Genomic DNA, 19,347 nt, shown 5'->3' on the forward strand with positions numbered 1-19,347 from the left:
GAATACAGCCCTTTTGTTCAAGTGGTGGTGGAGATTTTCGAAAGAAGATTACCCTTTATGGAAGAGAGTAGTGTGCTCTTGTAACAACATGAACCCCTCTGCGATGCTGTGTGGTCAGCCTGTTCCTGCAAGAGGGGGCCCTTGGAGAGATATCTGTCAGCTCCAGATCAGAGAGCCACAAATCAGAGAAAAGATGATCAGAGGCTTATCTATGGATGTAGGGAATGGAAGAACAATCAAATTCTGGGAGGATGTCTGGCTACCTGGTGGGAGGTTGAAAGAGATGTTTCCTAGACTTTTCTCGGTTTCAAACCTCACAGGATCTGTTATAGGGGAATGCGGGTTTTGGGATGGGCTAGAATGGATCTGGAGTCTCCAGTGGAGGAGAGAATTATTTCAGTGGGAGCTGGAGCTTCTACACCAACTCCATGAGGTCTTGCAGTCAGTAAAGATAACAACTGAGAGGGAGGACAGGGTGGTCTGGAAATATGATAAAACTGGTATTTTTACTACTAACTCCTTTGTGCAGGTGATGCAGGAAGCAGCTCCCCTGGAGGATATTACTAGCTATAGCTTTACTAGTGCTATTTGGAAGGGATTCGCTCCGCCAAGGGTTGAGCTATTTTCGTGGTTTGTTTTGGTTGAGAGGGTGAACACTAAAGAAAGACTATGCAAACTAGGTGTCATTGACCAGCACGATAATTTATGTGTTCTATGTTGTAAGTCTGTTGAGTCTGCTGCTCATCTTTTTATTAGCTGTGAGATCACTTGGCAGGTGTGGTGTGCATGGCTATTCGCCCTTGGCAGGATATGGACTATGCCGGGTACACTAAAACAACACTTTGAGAGCTGGACGAATGCTTCGTCTAGGAAGAATGAGCGGAGGCGGTGGCTGATTGGGTTCTTTGCTGTTATCTGGGCAGTTTGGCTAGAAAGGAATGGTAGAGTCTTCAACAATAAAGGCTCAGGGGTGATGGAAATAATAAACAGATCCTTTATGCTCTCCGACGAGTGGCTTGGTGGTGAATCTCTTGGTTGTTGATGGCAATGCCGAAGATGACTAGAGGGTGTTTACTTCTTGAGTTATGACTAGAGAGTTGTACGTTGAGTAGCCTGTTACTTATGTTTCTTATTGCTCCATCTTGTTGTGTTGAGCACTTTTTATTTCAAAAAAAAAGAAGAGAAAGAGTGCGATATAATGAACGTGTTGTAAGGCGCGTGCGTTAGACGCTCAATTTAAAAAAAAAAATAGTTTAAATAATAAATGTTTATATTAAAAATAACTTGTATTTGTAACAACTCCATTTAAGGGTCTGCCGCTAGCCAATGAGTTGCTGCATGCACAAGGCATGGTTTGAACTCTCGACACTTGCTTAAGCGTGGTTTAGTTTTTTAGTTTTAAAAGTACTTATTTTAAGAGAAAAAAAAAACGTTTTTATTATGAGATAAATTATTTTTTTTTTTACTTTTTTATAGGTACTAAAATAATTTTTTAAAAAATTACAATTTAATTTTAAAAATTATATCAGATATTAAAAAATAAAAAAAAATGAACCTATCCACATGGATCCTAATTTCATACATATCTAAATTTCATTTAAAAATTTACTGTTCACCAATAAATTATGAAAAAGTTTATGGGCTAGTATTTTTATTAAAATTTGGCTAACACTTAACCATAAAAAAATATAATTAATCCTACATTATTAAATATCATATTACACCATTAAAAATATTAATAATGATTAATTGATGGCTAAACATCATAAATTTTACTGCCTCTAACACTACTCATAAATTATTATATACATAATACAAAATTAGAACCCAACACTTACACATAAACTCATTGCTCGACCAACCCATATTAGTTTACTGCATCGAGCTTAACTATAGAAGAGAAGAGAGAGAGAGACACAAAGGGTTTTAGGAGGTTTTAAGCAGAGCATCCAAAACGCAACCACCAATCTCCGCCACCCACAATGTCCGCCGCCGCGAAGCAAACCCTAGCCGACCACCCTGAACCCAAACCTGAGCAGCTCCTCCCTCCGGATCTTCCAGCTCCGGAGACTCTCCCGTTGGATCAGCCTCGTTCGGACCCTTCCGAACCCGAAGCAAAGCAAAATCTCGATCACCATGAAGAAAAGGAAGGGGAAGTAGAAGAAGAGGAGGAAGAAGAAGGAGAGTGCGGGTTCTGCTTGTTCATGAAAAGTGGCGGTTGCAGGGAATCGTTCATCGAGTGGGAGAAGTGCATCGATGAAGCAGAGAAGAACAAAGCGGACATCGTTGAGAAGTGCGTCAATGTCACGGCGGCGCTGAAGCAGTGTATGGAGGCCCATTCCGATTACTACGAACCCATCCTCCGCGCAGAGAAAGCCGCCGAGAAGCAAGCCCTCGCGGAATTGGAGAAAGAAGCCATGGAGAAAGAGTCCAAGGAGCAAGATAGGGCTTCTTCTGATTCTGATAAAAAGTGAGATCTCGCAATTCGAAATTTTTTTACTTTTACTTTTAGCAATTGTTTTGCTTGTATTTTATTGTGAAAAGAAGGATTTGATTACAGTTTAGAGGCTTAAGTTATTGGAGATGGAGAGGATGGCTGACTACAGAAAGAGGCATTTTTGAACTCACAATAAATTGGAATTTCTTATGAATACGTTCTTACTTGAATTCACATATATGATATTGATAGGTAATCTATCTCTGTTCAATAATTCAATTTGTATTAGAAATAACGTTATGATGAACTGATTACAATTTTTGAACAAGTTATACAAAATTCATGTCATGTTTTGCTCTAGTGGTTCCTCCTTATGTATGTGGTAGTTGAATGTGAAAAATCTCTAATATCTAAAGTGAAGATATGGATCATCATCCTCGGACTCTGTTTAGTACAATTGAATTCAGGTGTATGGCCCTATGAAATTTTTTGATGATCCATGTGTTTGCTTATAGTTTGTTTCCATGTGCTGATATGAGTTTATATTACCAAGTGTACTTGTCTTCATTCCACTCCTTTTATTATCTTGAGACTTGAGTTTTATGCTGACTGATTTACTAATCAGTTCCCTGCTAGCTAGATAATAACCTGAATGCAAGCAACTCATTAAGGAGCTTTCCGAATCTATATCTACTTTGTGTAGTTTATTGTGCCCTAGGAGAGAAAATATTATGTTTCTCAAATGCTTGTGGTGGAGAAGATTTGTTTCTTGATGATGAGTTTAAGTGCTTGATTTAGTAGTGAGGAAGAAATGCTTAGTTTCTTGACTTCCTAAAGCTTTGATTAGATTGATACATATTCAGCATCTGTAGACTCTGCAAGTTTAGGTATCCTTTTTAATTTCGTTATTTTGTTCTTTTGCTGTCATTCAGCATTACTTACTTCCATATAAGTTTGACTAAGTAACCATTTGATCTCATAACTGGGCCTTCTTATGATCTGTTAGTCAGGGAAGACACTGTTACTAGTTATTACTTATTAATATGATTTTGCAAGAACTTTTAAGTTTGAATTAAAAAAAAAAAAAAAACTTGTGGTACCAGCAAGAAGTGGATAAAATTTTAAGGTTGGAAGCTTAGCTATTTAAATAATGGATTTGGAAAATGATATAGTGACCTTTTGTCATCGTTCTGCTTTTCTTTGCAATGCTTAGATTTCTTTTATCGTAAATTCTCGAATTAGTGAGTACTGTAATTGTGAGAAGTTATGAAACAACAATATTGAAGCGTCAATGTTTAAAAACAAAGGATTTGCTTCTACTATAATGGCACATTCTCACCCCTAGTTATTTTTCTGTCGCCCAAGAAATGCACACTTATTTTGTTAGAAAAATATAATATACTCTCAAAATCTTAGCATACGGATCATGAAAGATTCAAGGACAACAATTTATTTCCTCTCTCATGTACAAATGTAAAATACAATCATGTTGGAGCTATTGTTGATTGAGCTTAAGAACAAATCAATCATCTTTATCTTCATCCTCATCGTAGTTGAAGGGTAGTGGCACTGACTTGAAAGCACGGTACTTGCCAACATTGTTTAAATGCTCATTCTCCAATCTGGAAAAAGAAACATAAAAAATAAAGAAAATCATAACCGCAGCAATTATAACATATAAATCGAAACGAACTATGGAAATGATGTAGTCTTTGAATGAGGGCATGGAAAATTTGCATATAAAGGGTTAAGGTGGACAAGAATGTTATGTGGTTTTAGGAGACACTGTAGCATTGGATTCAAGTCTTGATTAATCTCTTGTTTACCTGAAGAAGTTCCATATGCCACGACGAATGATCTCTAGGGAAGCAACAATGGAAATCATGGCTTGGTCATGCAGGGAGGGAAACTTGAAATTCAAAACTGTCTGCAGCCAAGCAAATCTCAGCAAAACATTCAAGGCCTGCAAAGTTCTAATTTGTAAGTGATTATCCACAAAAAACTTGAATAATACATAATTTTGTCTTCTATCTTTGTACATACCATGGCTACAAAGTATATAGTTTTATGAGGGATTAGGAGTTTGTCTCTGAGCCATCGATTCTTGGAATGCCTTTGCAGAAGACCCCAATCTATCACAAGGTCCCAATATGTAGAAACAACTGCTGCAGATATTGAGAAAATCCAGGCCAGCACCCCCCATCCCACTCCATCGTTGATGCTATATGCTGTTCTTAGGCATACAGCTACAATTGTGACTAAATATTTCAACCCATTATATCCTTGCATTGGATCTTTCTCCTCGAACAGGCGCCTAAGACACTGGCAAAAGATTGTATTTGAGAAAAACGTTATGCATGTTTATGATATGCAAAATATCGTACTGACTCACATCATTTACCATTGATGGGGATGGAACAAAATTTATTACCTGAAGGAAACGAGACCAGTATGGAATAGCAGCGACAATGAATTTGAAAGTTTTGAATATGCTGCTTGAGCTGCAGGTGTTTTCTCTCTGTCTGAAGTCTCCCCAACCGTAGTAGCAAATGTAGAACTCGAAACTTCTCAAGGCTTGCACCTGATCTCAGAGTACACATAACTGAAGGATCGGGAATGTTCTAAGACTAACTATAATTGGGCAATGAGAATCAAAGGAATGAAACAGTATGATCCCATTTTCTAGTCACAAACCTGGCTGGTAAATTGATCTGCCAATACGAAATCTGGGAGTGTGACCTGAGGTACGTGAACAAAAGAATTAGCATACCAGAGAAAATCTCAGGATTGCAAAGACCTCGTGCTTGCAAAATAAGTTTCTTTACCTTGTAAAGAGGAGCACATATGCAGTGAAACAGGCATGTAAGGAAGAAAACGCGGCTCGAGCGATAGATGATGTTGAAAGGACACAGCAAAATAGCAACTACACTCTGCAGATTAATAAACAACGTAAAATATCCATCATGTTATTATAGAAAGAAAATTTTAAAGACAAATCTTTCAACCATAATTGTTGTCTTACAAGAAGCAAGATCAGTGGAACAAGCTCGGTGAGGGCTGTATAGTCTTGTGTCTCTGGATCCATCTGCATGTCAAGGTTAACAATCACGCCGACCAGCGCCAACACTGCAAGGCCAAAACTAAGAAGAAGGACTCGATTGTGGCCCAACTCAGTTCCTTGCTTGAAGCCAAATATGAATGAGTAATTTACTCTGTATCGCTTCCAGAAGTATATATCAGCTGCATACACAACCATGTGTAGAACTACGAATCCAAACAAGCTGCAACAAAACAAGGTTCAATATGGTAAATTTACTAACAATTCTGTTGTTTTCCCTGTGTAGATATTATCACTATGAGAGATGGATTTTAGAAGAACTATTTTACCTTTGAAGAGGAAACAAGGTCTCCATGTACTTGGTGGTTTCTTCATGATCCATGATGTTGCGAGTACGGATTATTAGAATAAGCGCTAGAACTAGAGATGCTATGCATCCTGCTAAGAAACCTGAAACAACATATGCGCATAGGTGATGAGTGATCTTACAGAGCCCGGATTTTTTTGCTAGAATCTTGCCAGAAATTATTGTCAGTTTCTGTGGCAATTTTATAATGGTTAGGTTAAAATTATGGATCAAGATCCTCTAAAGTGAAGTTGATAAAGTGATAAAGTGAGGAATCACTCTTAAATAAAGATAGTAGAGCACACATTTCATGAGAGTTACAAATTCAATAGTGATTAACCCCTCATTTTATCATTACCAATTTCCTCACTTTAGAGGATCTAAATTCCAAAATTATGGACAGTTATAAATTTTGAAGTCTCTCTAATAATTTACCACAAAATTCTGCTAAATATTTTTCAGGCTGTCAAGTGTTTTCTTATGTAGATAGTATAAGTTAAGAACAAATAAAAAGTTCGTCCTCTCTTTTGATCTACAAAAACAAGTACATTATTTGGATTTTACATAAATATGTTGGTGCTTACCCATGGTAAATGTAACTCTATGTGTATCTCTCTTTGCTTTTGGTCTGAGGATACTCATTGCTTTACTGCGATTTGAGTTGGCAAAGTGCTTAGTGAATGTCTTTTCAACCCTATCCATAAGCTTTGTGACCTATGCCAGGTAAAGTGACTATATAGTAAGTTGCAACAAATAAACACCGAGAAGAAATTCAAAGTGAGTAAAGGGTATGTTTGCGAGTTTGGATTTTGGAATGGAATGGAAGATGTAAAACTTAATACATTTACACTTAACACCTTTGCTCTCTTCCCTTCCTCAACCTTCAGAATCAAAACTTGCAGAACACCACTTTAATGTTTCACTGACGATTTTTGCTGACGAGTGTTATTAATAATGATGAATTTCAATCTTGGAGCTTCATTGTAACATTCTTATCTTACCTCATCGGAGCCTCCAAGGTTGGAATCGTCTACCATTTTCATGTAAGATTTACCTGCACCTCTAGATGTAATCTGCATATAGTTACTATGAAGATTAGATAGCAGAAAAGAAGAGCTTGGAAACAAACAGAAAAGGGTTATTGATTCTTACAACATCACCTTATCATATTTCTTCATTATCTTTGAAAATGCCAACACATTCAGAAAGCTGTTTCCTTCAGGAAAACCGAAAAGTTTTACTTAGATCCTTGTTCAGTTTAGACAAACATGTTTGAAATAGTTGATGAGTGCAGCATATGATGTATGCCGTTGTCACCTATAGCTTTTTAGAAGGCGAAGCTTGCGGTAGAATTCAATGAATGAACGGTGAAGTTGATCCTCAACTTTCTTCAGAGTTTTCATGTTGAAACTTATCTCTGCATTCTCAGGGTGATTGAGAACTCCTTTTATAGTTGAGCGTGGAGTTTCGAAATTGTTATTCAGCTGCACATGATTAAGCACTTCCAAAGGTGTAGGTCTAGTTCCAAATAAGTTCTTTGGCTTGTTCTGTTTCTGTACTTCAACTTCTTGTTTCACTCTCTGTTTCTTGTCATCTTCTTCTTCATCTTCTGATTGATCATGATGTGTGTTTCCTTCTTCAATCTTTTCCATGACCATGGAAACATTTCCTGTTCATTAAGCAGAAGGGAATTCAACTTTAAAGTTTCAAAATTAGCAACAATACTACATGATGAGCAAACATGATCATTTTAAACCAGCATTTGACCAATAATAATTTGTACTCACATTTACAAGAATTTACACACATAAAAGACATAGTTTGTATCTATATTTATTAGAATTTCGACACATGAGTTTACACACATAAGTTATTAAAATTTATTTGTCGAAAACAATTTAGTATTTATGTTGGCCAAATACTGACTAAAATTACTAGAAACTTCTGGCCTCTAAAATTTTCTGCAAAAGTAATGTCCCAATTTTTTTCTCTGATCTAAGTATAAATATTTCCATGCCTATATTTGGGGAATGCCAAAGCCAACACTCTTAGTATAAAAGGAAGAGAATTTATAAGTATTGATTTAAATGTAAGGCACCACTTAAATAAAGATCCCCAAAACAACTTTTTCTAAAGACGTCTATGTGGCAAAACCTAAACCATACATTCTAAAGCCACACTTTTTACTACATAACACTTAAAACCATAGCATTTTATGAGAAAAGCGTCACCTAATGGAAAAAAGTAAATTAGAAGATTTAAGAGAAGAAATAATTAAATTATCAAAATTAATAGATCAAAAACTAATGATTTTAACTAATGTTAATTGTGATGACACCGAATTCTTAAAATCAATACAAAATGATTTTTCTCAAAATCTTTATTTTACTATAAGTTTTATTGAAGGACTTCAAAAACTTATATCTCACACGGAATTTCTAAAAAATGCTACCATGGAAATGATTCCTCACATCTCTATCATACTTTTAACCCACAATTAAATTCTATAGTAGATATGCTCGAAGAAATATTAGTATCCATAAAATTTCAAAGAAATAAGGAAAAAGAGAATCCTAAAGAAGAAAAACTTCAGAATATAGCCAACATAACAAAACTAAAAGTAAAATCACCATTAAAATTATGAATATTGAAGAAGATAAAGACCATTATCTTAGTATGTATATAACAAAACTTCCATATCCTGCTAATGAATTTATAATGGGAAGATTTATAAGAGAGATAAATAGAGGGACAATTGAAAATAATTTTGGTGGAGCAACTTCTGCAATAAGAGAGGAAATAAAAGAACGTTGTATGCAAGAAGCGACTCAAAAAAGATTTGCAAATATAATTAGAATTTGCTATCACGACAATGAAGAAATACCTCAAAAATATGGTCTTAATAAAAATTTTCAAAGAAAAAGAAAATATCAATTTAGAAAAAGAAAATACTATCCAAACTGGAGAAAAAAGAGGTATTTTAGAAAAAAAAAATAACAATAAAAACAAAAGGCAAAAAAATGACTATTACCCAAATAAAAAAGAAAATTGTAAGTGTTGGTATTGCCAAGAAGAATGACACTATGCAAATGAATGTCCAAAAAAGAAGGATAAAAAGGACCTTACCAAACAAATAGAAATTGCTAAGTCTTGTTTCATGGAACCGTTAGAAAAATCAGATGATAACTTAGACTATATTTTTGAATATGTCTCAGAAACAGACTCAGAGACTGAGCAATAATGCCACATTTATTACTATAAAAATAACAGAAAAGTTTATAAATGCTTTCATAGATACTGGAGCAACACAATGCTTTGCTAGTACAAATATAAAACTTTATTGGAAAAAATTAAAGAAACCATTAAGAGTTAGGATAGCTTACAAATCAATACATAAAATTGACCAAAAAGTAGAGGTGGCTGAAATATTTATTCTAAATTATAGGTTCATTATTCCATCTATATATATTAGAGTCTGGAATGGATTTTATCATAGGAAATAACTTTTTAAAGCTATATCATCCATTCATTCAAGAATTAACATATATAGTTTTAAAAGCTCCACACGATTCTTCAATAAATCAAAAATCAAAACGTATAAAAATACCAACTACTACTATAGATAAGATTTTAAAAGATAAAATATTTTCTATTTTAGAAACATGTTATTTAAATTTATATTTTCAGATAAATATTCCAAAAAATAATCTTAAAATAAAGATAGAAGAACTTTTGGATGAAATTTGTGCTGAAAATCCTTTAGATATTAAAAATACAAATAAAGAATTAGTAAGCATTAAATTAAAAGATCCTACAAAAGAAATAAATGTTCCAAATAAAATTCCTTATTCCGTAAGAGATAGAGAAGAGTTCTCATTAGAATGTAAAGATCTTTTGGAAAAAGGAATTATAAGATTAAGTAAAAGTCCTCATGCGGCTCCAACCTTTTATGTCGAAAACAATAATGAAATTAAAAGGGGAAAAGAAGAATGGTAATTAATTATAAGAAGATGAATGAAACAACTATTGGTGATGCTCATAAACTTCCAATAAAAGATTCTATTTTAGAAAAAATCAAAGGAACAACTTGGTTTTTATCTCTTGCTGCAAAATAAGGATGTTGGCAACTTCGTTTAGACGAAGAAACAAAGAAATTAACTGCTTTTACTTGCCCAACAAAAAAATCAACAAGTGTGTTGCTCTATGAATGAAATGTATTACCATTCGGATTAAAACAAGCCCCAGGTATTTATCAAAGATTTATGGAAGAAAATCTAAAAGAGTTAAATGAATTTGTTTTAGTTTACATTGATGATATATTAATTTTTACAAAACAGGATAAAGAAGATCATCTTCAAAAATTATTAATAGTTTTAGAAAGATGTAAAGAAAAAGGATTAGTTCTTAGCAAAAAGAAAGCAAGAATAGCAAAACAAGAAATAGAGTTTCTTGGATTAATTCTATCTACTCAAGGAAAGCTAAAACTTCAACCAAATATTTTAGAAAAGGTAAATTTATTTCCTAATAAAATAGAAGATAGAAAATAATTACAAAGATTTTTAGGGTGTATAAATTATATTTCTGATCAAAGATTTTTAAAGAATATAACAGAATACACTAAAAGCTTATTTCCAAAAATAAATACTAAAAAAGAATGAAAATGGGAAGAAAAAGATAGTATGCAAATTCAAAGAGTCAAAGAATTATGTGAAAAACTTCCAGAACTTTATATTCCAGAAGAAAACAACTACTTAATAGTAGAAACAGATGCTTCAGACATAACCTGGTCAGGATGTCTAAAAGCTAAGAAAGCTATAAAAAGTTTGGAACAAGAAAAAGAATCACTAGATTCTAAATATTCCCCAAAGGAATTACTTTGCAGGTATATTTCAGGGACTTTTACTCCAACAGAACAGAAATATACTACTCATGAAAAGGAAACTCTAGCAGCAATTAAATCTCTTAAAAAATGGAAAATTGATTTACTACCCAGAGAATTTACATTAAGGACAAATTCAAGTTACCTAACAGGTTTCATACGATATAATTTAAAAGTTGATTATAATCATGGACGATTGGTAAGATGGCAATTATTTTTGTTACAATATCCAATAAAGATTGAATATATTAAGGGTGACAAAAATGTTATTGCAGATACATTAACAAGAGAATGGAGTTCGTCTACAACGCATTAGATCAAGAAATTCAAAAATATGAGCAAGAACTCGAAGAATGCAAGCATTGTCATCAAATAAGAACACAGATCCAATCTCTCAAGAAGGCCATTGAAGCAATGAAATTAACACAACAAGCGAAACCATCAGAGTTCAGCCAGCTAAGCATGGTGGACAAATCAAGTGAAGAAAAAATTTCAGAAAATATAACAATTGCTGAAATTATTAAAAAATCCATCCAAGATAAAAAATATTATGTAATTTATAATGGCCCCATGAAAGGAGTATATGATGCCTGGGAAAAAGCAGCACCATTCACACATCAATCAAGGATAATTCATAAAGGAGGATTTTTAACACTAGAAGAGGCAAAGGAATCCTTTAGGGAATATGAAGCTCTTCATCCAGAGCAAACTCTAAAAAGAGCAGATAAAGCTCCAATTCAAACCCAAAGAACAGGAATAATAAGAAACATTCCTACAAGGGCTGAAATCAAGGAAAAGAAAAGGGTCTGTAGATCAAATCTCAGAGAAACCCTTAATATAGTCCTGAATTGGACTGAAGAAAAAAGTGCAATTTTGGGATATTATCCTATTGCCAAATAACAGCTAACAAAGCTGGTTATCTTTCCAGATGCTTCTCCATCTGATACTTATTAGTTTTTTCAGTATGGATTAATTGATACAATTTTAATTTTTAATGATCTAAAAATTATTAGCGAGTTTCCTGCAGGATTCGTTGATGCAGTAAAGAGATTTAAAAATATGATTGACAATGTAAATCCAAAGGATGTATCCCTAAAATTTACAAACAGTCAACCTATTTTTAATGAAGAAGAATGCTTGGTTCCAGCACACCAAGTAATATTCATGTCTGTCTTCCCAGAAAATTTTCAACCAATTGATCGAATTCAAGATTTAACAATTTATAGTCATGAAGGAAGACTAGACAGCACATTAGCAAGGGTCTTTGAAAGAACTCAAAAAATAACGAAGGAATCTCACACAAGGATTAATTATAAAAGTAGAAATACTCTGCTTGTGTCCAGTAAAAGAAATGAAATTGAAGAAAGAGAGATGAGACTCTTGGTGGAATTTGAATCAGCATTCTATAATTTATCTGGACTTTTAAAAAAGCTCCCTAAGGGGATAAAGATGAATCTCTGCTATTTGATAAAAGATAGAGAAGACCACAAGTGCCAGCTATGTGCCTCAGAAATATCTGAAGAAAGCAATAATGAAACGGAATCAACCCACATGATAAAAGAAGAGGACAGTGCATCTGAAGCCCACATGATAAAAGAAGAGGACAGTGCATCTGAAGCATCCCTCAACATTATTGCATAATGACGTAAGCGCTTAGGTCATAAAGCACCAATAATGTAGCTGGTGCAAGATAATAAACAATGACGTAAGCAATGACGTCATAAGAAGGGTAAGGATGGAAATTGTCCATCAGACCCAACTATTATAAATAGGTTGCTTAGGCAATTGTAGAGAGCATCAGAAAACAAAAAGCAGAAGGCTAAGAGTACTCATATGCTAGGAGAGCAAGGAGGAAGCTGCCGAGGCGATTCTGTAGTCTGACAAAGAATTCCCTTAGGAAAAAAATAGTTCTAAACTCCCCTCTGGAGTTAATATCTACAATCTCTCCTCTGGAGATAAAAACACCTTATGTAAAATATACTAAATAAATGAAGTTTTTCTGCAGAAAGGTACATCTTTATCCTAGTCTCTTAGTTATGAATTATTTAGAAAGCTTAGAATTAACAGAGGAATCTGATTATTATAGATTAACTGCTTTGTAAGATAATGAAAAATAGGCTATTCTAAAAATAGAATTAAATCTCAAATCAAATGAAAACTTTAATAAACAAAGTCTTTTAAAAGAAGTTTTTAATAGAAAAAATATAATATACTATGAAAAAATTCAACTTGAAACTCCTATAAAAATAAAATATGCTAATGGAGAACTTGAAATAGCTTTGATAAATGATGAAGAATTGAGTAAATAGATTGAGAAAATTAAGGATCAACAAAAAAGATCTAAAATTGGATGGATTCATATTAGTACCGTACAAGTCTTAATTAAATCTACATATATGAAAGGAATTAATTCACCAATAAGTTTAGCAATCTGTGACAAAAGAATTACTGATGACCCAATAGATCAAATAATTGGAATTGTTCATGGAAATTTGGCAAATATAAATGTTAAATTTAATGCCCATCTTGGATATGCTGTACCTTTATCAACTGAAAATCTTGGAAGATCTTTAAGTTTAGCTTATAAATTTCATAGAAATAGTTTAATGGAACAAGATGATGAACCATTTTCAATTACATATGCAATAAATTATGCTTTAACAAATAGCCATCGTAGTATAATATTTAAAAACAGAGAAAGAATTTATGTCGATGAATTATTTCAGAAAATTGTAAAAACAGAAATACCAAAATATAAAGCTATTGAAAACCCAGTTCTATTATTAAAAGAACCATCAAAGAGATCATCAAATTTTCAAATAAGAGAATCTAAAATTAATAGTCCTTTAAGTTTATATAAGTTAAAGATTAAAGAAGAAAACTCTGAAATAAAAGAATTAACAAAAAAGGTTGAAAAATTAAATGAAACCCTAAATACTAAATTATGACAATAAATAAAGAAGAAATATATGTAACTTATCAAGATAAGAAACAAGAGCTCTTTGAAAGGGAGAATCGTTTGAATTATTTGCAGTTTTCTGAAATAAATCAAAGAGCATTTAAAGCTCCAAAAATAATCTATAACAAGTTAAAAAGAGAAGTTGAAGAGCTAGAAAAATTAATAGAATCTCTAGAAAATAGTGATGAATCGATGATAGAGTTTGCAGAAATTCTAAAATAAATAATGCTAAACCAAACTATTTTTAGGAATTATTTATGAAGTATAAAATGATTGAAAAACTAGAAAATAAAATAAAAAGGAAAAGAGCAAGAAAATTAAAAAGTAAAATAGAGGAGTATAAAAAAGAATTAAATAATCTTCAGATCGAAATTGATGATCTTATAATAAAAAGGATAGAAATAAAAATAAATATAAACAAGTTGGAATTAAATTTAAGAAATTTATAAATGCCTGGAAAACCATATTATGATTTAAAAGAATTAAAGCTATTGAAAGAAAAAATGGAGAATGAAATTGAAAAATTAGAAAGATATTTAGAAACAAGAGAAAGTGTAGAAATAAAAGAAGTTATTGAAGATTTGAGAAATTATATTAAAGAAAAAGAAAAACAGATAAAAGATTTTATATATAATAATCCATGTAAAAAAGAATATTATAATTATGATAGAAATTAGAACAGAATTAAAAAACTATAAGTACGAAATCAGGATTATAAATATACATCAAGGACTAGTAATAAATAATTATATAACAAATACAAGAGAAATTGTAGAAATGGTTAATACTTTAGATTATGAAGTTGCAAATTATTTTTATCAAAATCCTTTGGATAAAGCACCACCAATTGAATCTATACAAATTATAAACTTATTCGAAGCAAAATATGAAGAGTTAGTAGAAATTTCGAAAAAGAGATTAAAAGAAAAGTCGAAATTGAAAAATTGGTATCAGAACCAAGTTAACGATTAAGGATAACAATTTCTCTTTAAGCAACACTTTTAGTGACACGTTTTTAAAACAATAACAACCACAAAATAAAAAACGTCTTTACAAAAAGATGAAAATGACAACTTTACCGAAGCATCCCTTAAATGTAAAGCAAACATTAAAAAATATTGATTATTTAAAATTTCTCATCCATTATTTATTCTTAAATTTTAGTTGGTTCACTTAAACACATAAACTCTTATTAATCTTTAGATCTTTTCTTGATAAGATAAATATACGATGTTCAAAGAATCATTCTAATTCTTATCACACATTATTTTAGTGAAACAAGCCTGAAGTTATGGGCTTATGGTTCTGTAATTTTTTTGGTATTTTAACACACACACACATATATATTCCTCATTACCTCTAATTGGTTAGCCACCTAAAGTTTTATTTGAGCATACTTTTTGTAGATAATAAATTTTGGTATCTAAAGAATTATGTATAAATAAGAAGTTGTTTCAGCTCATTATAATTGGTGAATTTATTTGTGTAAAATAATTATAAAATTTTGTTAATTATTGAAAGAAAAAATGATTCGGTTATCTTGTAAGGAAAATTTTGTCTGTTTTTTTTGTCTCTCTAGCATACCCTTACAAAAAATACTTTGTTCATTTCAAAATAAATATAAGAACTTTTGAAAAATAAATATATCATCATTCCATTCTGAACTATCTTTCATTCTGCTACTTTGATAAATTCCTAATTCAACATATTTAATTTTGATATAACTTGTATATTTAAATATATTGAATTATTAGTAATATACTAAGTTTTAAAAGGAAGGAATGGTACTGTTGTCTGATCAGGGTTCAAGCAATTATTGCCAACTGCCAAGTGGTAGCTTCTTGCCTTTACTATTAGTAGATGGTGCTTTGCAAGTTGCAACTTTGCATATTGAATGCCATTTGTGGACCACACAAACAATACACAATTATTCTTGTTGCATTGCAAGCTAATCATAGTCATAGTCATAATACTAGCATGAAGAACGTGTTAACATGTTAGCAGAATCTATTCTCAAGTCATTTATTTATTAAAAAAGAAATTATCATCTATTTTCTCCACTCTAAGGTTTGAAAATGTCTAAATAAATAGTAACTTTTGGTTTTAAAAGAAAAAATTAGAATAAAAGAGTAAACATAAATCAACGATAGTCCAGTTGATAAAAAATTGTTTAACTTGATCAGAAACTCTTACTTTCTAGCCCTAGTTGAGTAGCCGTAATAAAATTCCAAAAAAAAAAAAGCTTTGACAAGTAGTCAAGTCATGCTTAACTCGGCAAGATTGTTTCAGATAAAAAGATAACAAATAATTAATCGCTAAATTTATAAAATATATATTAAAACTTTATAAAACAACACAAATATATATATAAGTTTTAGTATATACATATATAACATATTTTTGAAAAGAGAAAATATAAAAAACCAACATACATCAATTATTTTTTTTAAAGTCAACTTACCCTTCTTTTTACGACTAAATTTTATAGTGGGTGTTGAGATTTACACTTTTTACTATTTTAGTCCTTCAAATTTAAAATTTATTATACTGGTTTTTGAGATCTAGTTGGTCCTTGGACTCTTTCAGGCATCAAGTCAAATAAATAGAATGTTGAACTAGTTTTGACTTATTACACTAGACACGAGGCTGAATGATATTTGTTTGTTTTGACGTTTAAACAAGACAAAAACAAGGTCGTTTTGCAGAATGAGATAAGATAAAACAGTTTGCATATCATATAGACTATTCTTTGTCTTCTCGTTTTGCCTTGTTTAAGTGTCAAAATGAAACGATGTTGTTTAGCCCTATATCTAGGATAGTAAATTAGAGCTAGTTTGACACTTCATTCGCTAACTCAATACTAAAAATAATCCAAAGACTAATATAGTGCTCCAAACTGATTCTTGCGAACAGTATAGTAAATTTTAGATTTGAGGGATTAAAATAATAAAAATAATAAATTTGGAGGACTACTTTAGAAATTTAGTTTCTTTTTATCTTCTTTTTATTTAAATATTTGTTGTCTATTATGTATTAAATTTCTCGTTGTAAATATTTTTAAATATTTTTTTATAATATAATGAAATTTTCATTTTAGATTTTGAATATTTTTAAGAATTTTGGTGTATATCAGGGTTAGAATTTTTTTTAATTTTGGAATTAAAGTTTAACATAAATAAATAATGTATGCGTGTGATTTTAGATGTTACCATGATGAGTTAAAAATAAAATTCCAAAAGTAGCAGCTGATATTAATCAATAAATAGTTGGTCCTGCTAGTTAATCTGTTCTGAAAAATAATTGAGTAAATAAAAATAGCCAGAACTTGTCTTATTTAGCATTAATTAATTATCGCAACAATTAATGAATGTCAAATAAGGCAAGTTATGACTGTTTTTTGACTGATTTTCTTTGGTTACCAAAGATTTCCGATAAAAATAAAGGTAAAGATGGAAATGGTTACTTTTGATCTTGGCTCCTCTTGGAGTAGAAGCAGACAAGAGAGAGGTGGAAGAAGCAACATGAGAAGCAAGAATAGCCATCTCCACAGATCTATCAAACTTCAAATCGGGATTCTCAACCTTCATTCTCAAAGCTATAAAAGCATCCATCTGCTTGTTCAGCATTGCAGCTTCCTTCATCACTTCCTCCATCTTCGTCCTGTAGAACTTCTCCACCTTGTTGAACTCATCATCCAGTCTCTTGAAAAACACAACCTCGTACTCACCTCCTTCTTCCGACGACATCAGGAACGTGGTCTGGTAGCAATCATCGCCGGCGGAGGAGGCACAGAGTTGGACGGCGATGGGTTCTTGTTGGGCCTCAATGTCAGGAGGGGTGAGAGGGTGGTAGTACCGTCTCTGTGTGAGGCCACTGAAGGCTCTGTAGAGTGTTAGCTTTCTCTTGAGCATGGCTGATGGTGATGATGATGATGATGATGGCTTCTTGTTCCTGCTCTGTTTGAATCTTTGGATTTCTTTGAGAAGGGCTTTTAGGTAATTGTAGTCTGTGTATGCTTCCTCCCATTCTGGCACCATTTGTGATTTGTATTCCTTTCCAAACTTCATCTTGCATGCGGTGGTTAATAATAATTATGGTTGGATCTGCCAGAATCAAAGGTCATGCTCCTATTTATATGGATATCAATAGTAAATAATTACAACATTGCAAAATTTTCTAGCGCAAAAAGAAACAATAAAGGGTAAAAAAAATAGGAAATACTCAGATCCTGCAATGTATACGCTAAAAATTGTTAGACGATAATTTAATTAAATTTATTAAATTATTTAATGATGTTTAAATATTAATTTTATATAAAAATAATTATATGTAGATTTTTACACAAAAAAATTGTAATAAATATTATTATTTTTACGTTAATTTTTTTGATTATATAAGACTAAATTTAGATGGCTATTTAAATATGTTTATTTGGGGATAATAATTGAAATATTAATACGTGTTATAACAATAAATTAAATTAAATAAGTAAAAATACTTAATTATTATTTTTACATAAAAATATATAAACCAAAATCAATTTAGAATCAATTTTTTTAATAAACAATAATCCATGATATTTTTTTGTAAATTTCTCTTGAGTAAATAGTCAAATTGGTCCCCAAAAGATAGCACATTATTCAAACGAGTCCCTGTAAGAAAAAGATAATAAAATTTGTCCCCGAAAAATTTAAAATTGGTAACGTTAGTCCTTCCGTCAGTTGGATGATGACATGTCACGTTAAGTGCCACGTGGCATATGATGACGTGGAGGGCTAATGCCACGTGTCACAATATGATTGGTTGACATGTTAGATCGGTGACACGTGACATGTCACGTGTCAGGTCAGTGACACGTGGCATGCCACGTGGCACTTGACATGTAAAAAAGTTATTTATAATCAAAATAGTCTTTGAAAGTTCAGACGTAAGTCATTTTCATTCCTAAAATTTTAAAAATTAATCAAATTAGTCCTTATATAATTTTTTTTATTTTTTCTTGATAATACTAAATTTAAAATATTTTTTAATACTACTAATTTTAATAGAAATGTAATTGACAATAAAAAAATTAGTAATTGTATCTTTTCTTCTTAAAAATTTGTTCAATAAAATTATCTCTCTCCTCTAATTCTTGTCAAAATCTCTCTTATTCTTTTCTATTCTAAAACCTTTTTCTTACATTATTACATTTTGCTGGAATATATATATATATACTCAAAATTGAAATGTATGTATTTGTTACCCTAAATAAAGTTATATGCTCAAAATAAAAATTTATGTATGTTAACCTAAACAAATTTAATAAAAATTTATACATCTTTTTTTTTTCATTACGTTATTACTTTCATTTAGATTAACATACATAAATTTTGATTTTGAGCATATAACTTTGTTTAGGTTATATATATATATATATATATATATATATATATATATATATATATATATATTCCAACAAAATGTAATAATGTAAGAAAAAGGTTTTATAATAGAAAAGAATAGAGAGATTTTGACAAGAATTAAAGGAGAGATATAATTTTATTGAACAAATTTTTAAGAAGAAAAGATACAATTATAATTACATTTCTATTAAAATTAGTAGTATCAAAAAATATTTTAAATTTAATATTATCAAGAAAAAATAAAAAAAATTATATAAGGACTA

General features: G+C 31.3%; 2 protein-coding genes across 4 annotated transcripts; one reads left to right on the forward strand and one right to left on the reverse strand.

The window, feature by feature from the left end:
• The first annotated feature begins 1,853 nt into the window (after positions 1 to 1,853).
• On the forward strand, positions 1,854 to 4,694 carry LOC107631858 (uncharacterized). Of its 3 annotated transcripts, XR_015907614.1 has the most exons (3): positions 1,854 to 2,470; positions 4,273 to 4,417; positions 4,559 to 4,694. XR_015907614.1 is itself a non-coding variant. In XM_016335427.3 (2 exons), exons 1-2 carry the CDS (start codon positions 1,983 to 1,985, stop codon positions 2,571 to 2,573), a joined length of 501 nt encoding a protein of 166 aa, XP_016190913.1. In that variant the 5' UTR covers positions 1,854 to 1,982; the 3' UTR covers positions 2,574 to 2,960. The 3 variants fall into 3 exon arrangements, 2 of the variants coding, with proteins under 2 accessions (XP_016190913.1, XP_088365914.1); XM_016335427.3 differs by lacking the exons at positions 4,273 to 4,417; positions 4,559 to 4,694 and adding an exon at positions 2,561 to 2,960; XM_088509788.1 differs by lacking the exons at positions 4,273 to 4,417; positions 4,559 to 4,694 and having other exon boundaries at positions 1,854 to 2,960.
• Positions 3,816 to 17,846, reverse strand: LOC107631857 (EXS (ERD1/XPR1/SYG1) family protein). The gene is made up of 13 exons (XM_016335426.3): positions 17,143 to 17,846; positions 7,159 to 7,510; positions 7,002 to 7,050; positions 6,843 to 6,914; positions 6,426 to 6,555; positions 5,825 to 5,945; positions 5,460 to 5,718; positions 5,263 to 5,367; positions 5,132 to 5,176; positions 4,869 to 5,018; positions 4,481 to 4,759; positions 4,264 to 4,400; positions 3,816 to 4,059 (listed from the first exon to the last, which is right to left on the reverse strand). The coding sequence occupies exons 1-13, from the start codon at positions 17,744 to 17,746 to the stop codon at positions 3,960 to 3,962; spliced, it is 2,403 nt and encodes an 800-aa protein (XP_016190912.1). The 5' UTR covers positions 17,747 to 17,846; the 3' UTR covers positions 3,816 to 3,959.
• Between the last annotated feature and the right edge of the window lie 1,501 nt (positions 17,847 to 19,347).

Source organism: Arachis ipaensis, chromosome B3 (assembly GCF_059453495.1).
Source record: "Arachis ipaensis isolate K30076 ecotype BB chromosome B3, ASM5945349v1, whole genome shotgun sequence".
NCBI lineage: Eukaryota > Viridiplantae > Streptophyta > Magnoliopsida > Fabales > Fabaceae > Arachis > Arachis ipaensis.

Bases quoted from the DNA above. Each gene is read 5' to 3' on its own strand.
- LOC107631858 (XM_016335427.3), top strand. From the start codon at position 1,983: ATGTCCGCCGCCGCGAAGCAAACCCTAGCCGACCACCCTGAACCCAAA.
- LOC107631857 (XM_016335426.3), bottom strand. From the start codon at position 17,746: ATGAAGTTTGGAAAGGAATACAAATCACAAATGGTGCCAGAATGGGAG. The intron at 5,177-5,262 runs GTAAAGAAACTT...CACGTACCTCAG, and splicing joins TATGTGCTCCTCTTTACAAG to GTCACACTCCCAGATTTCGT. The intron at 4,760-4,868 runs GTAATAAATTTT...ATCTTTTGCCAG, and splicing joins ACTGGTCTCGTTTCCTTCAG to TGTCTTAGGCGCCTGTTCGA.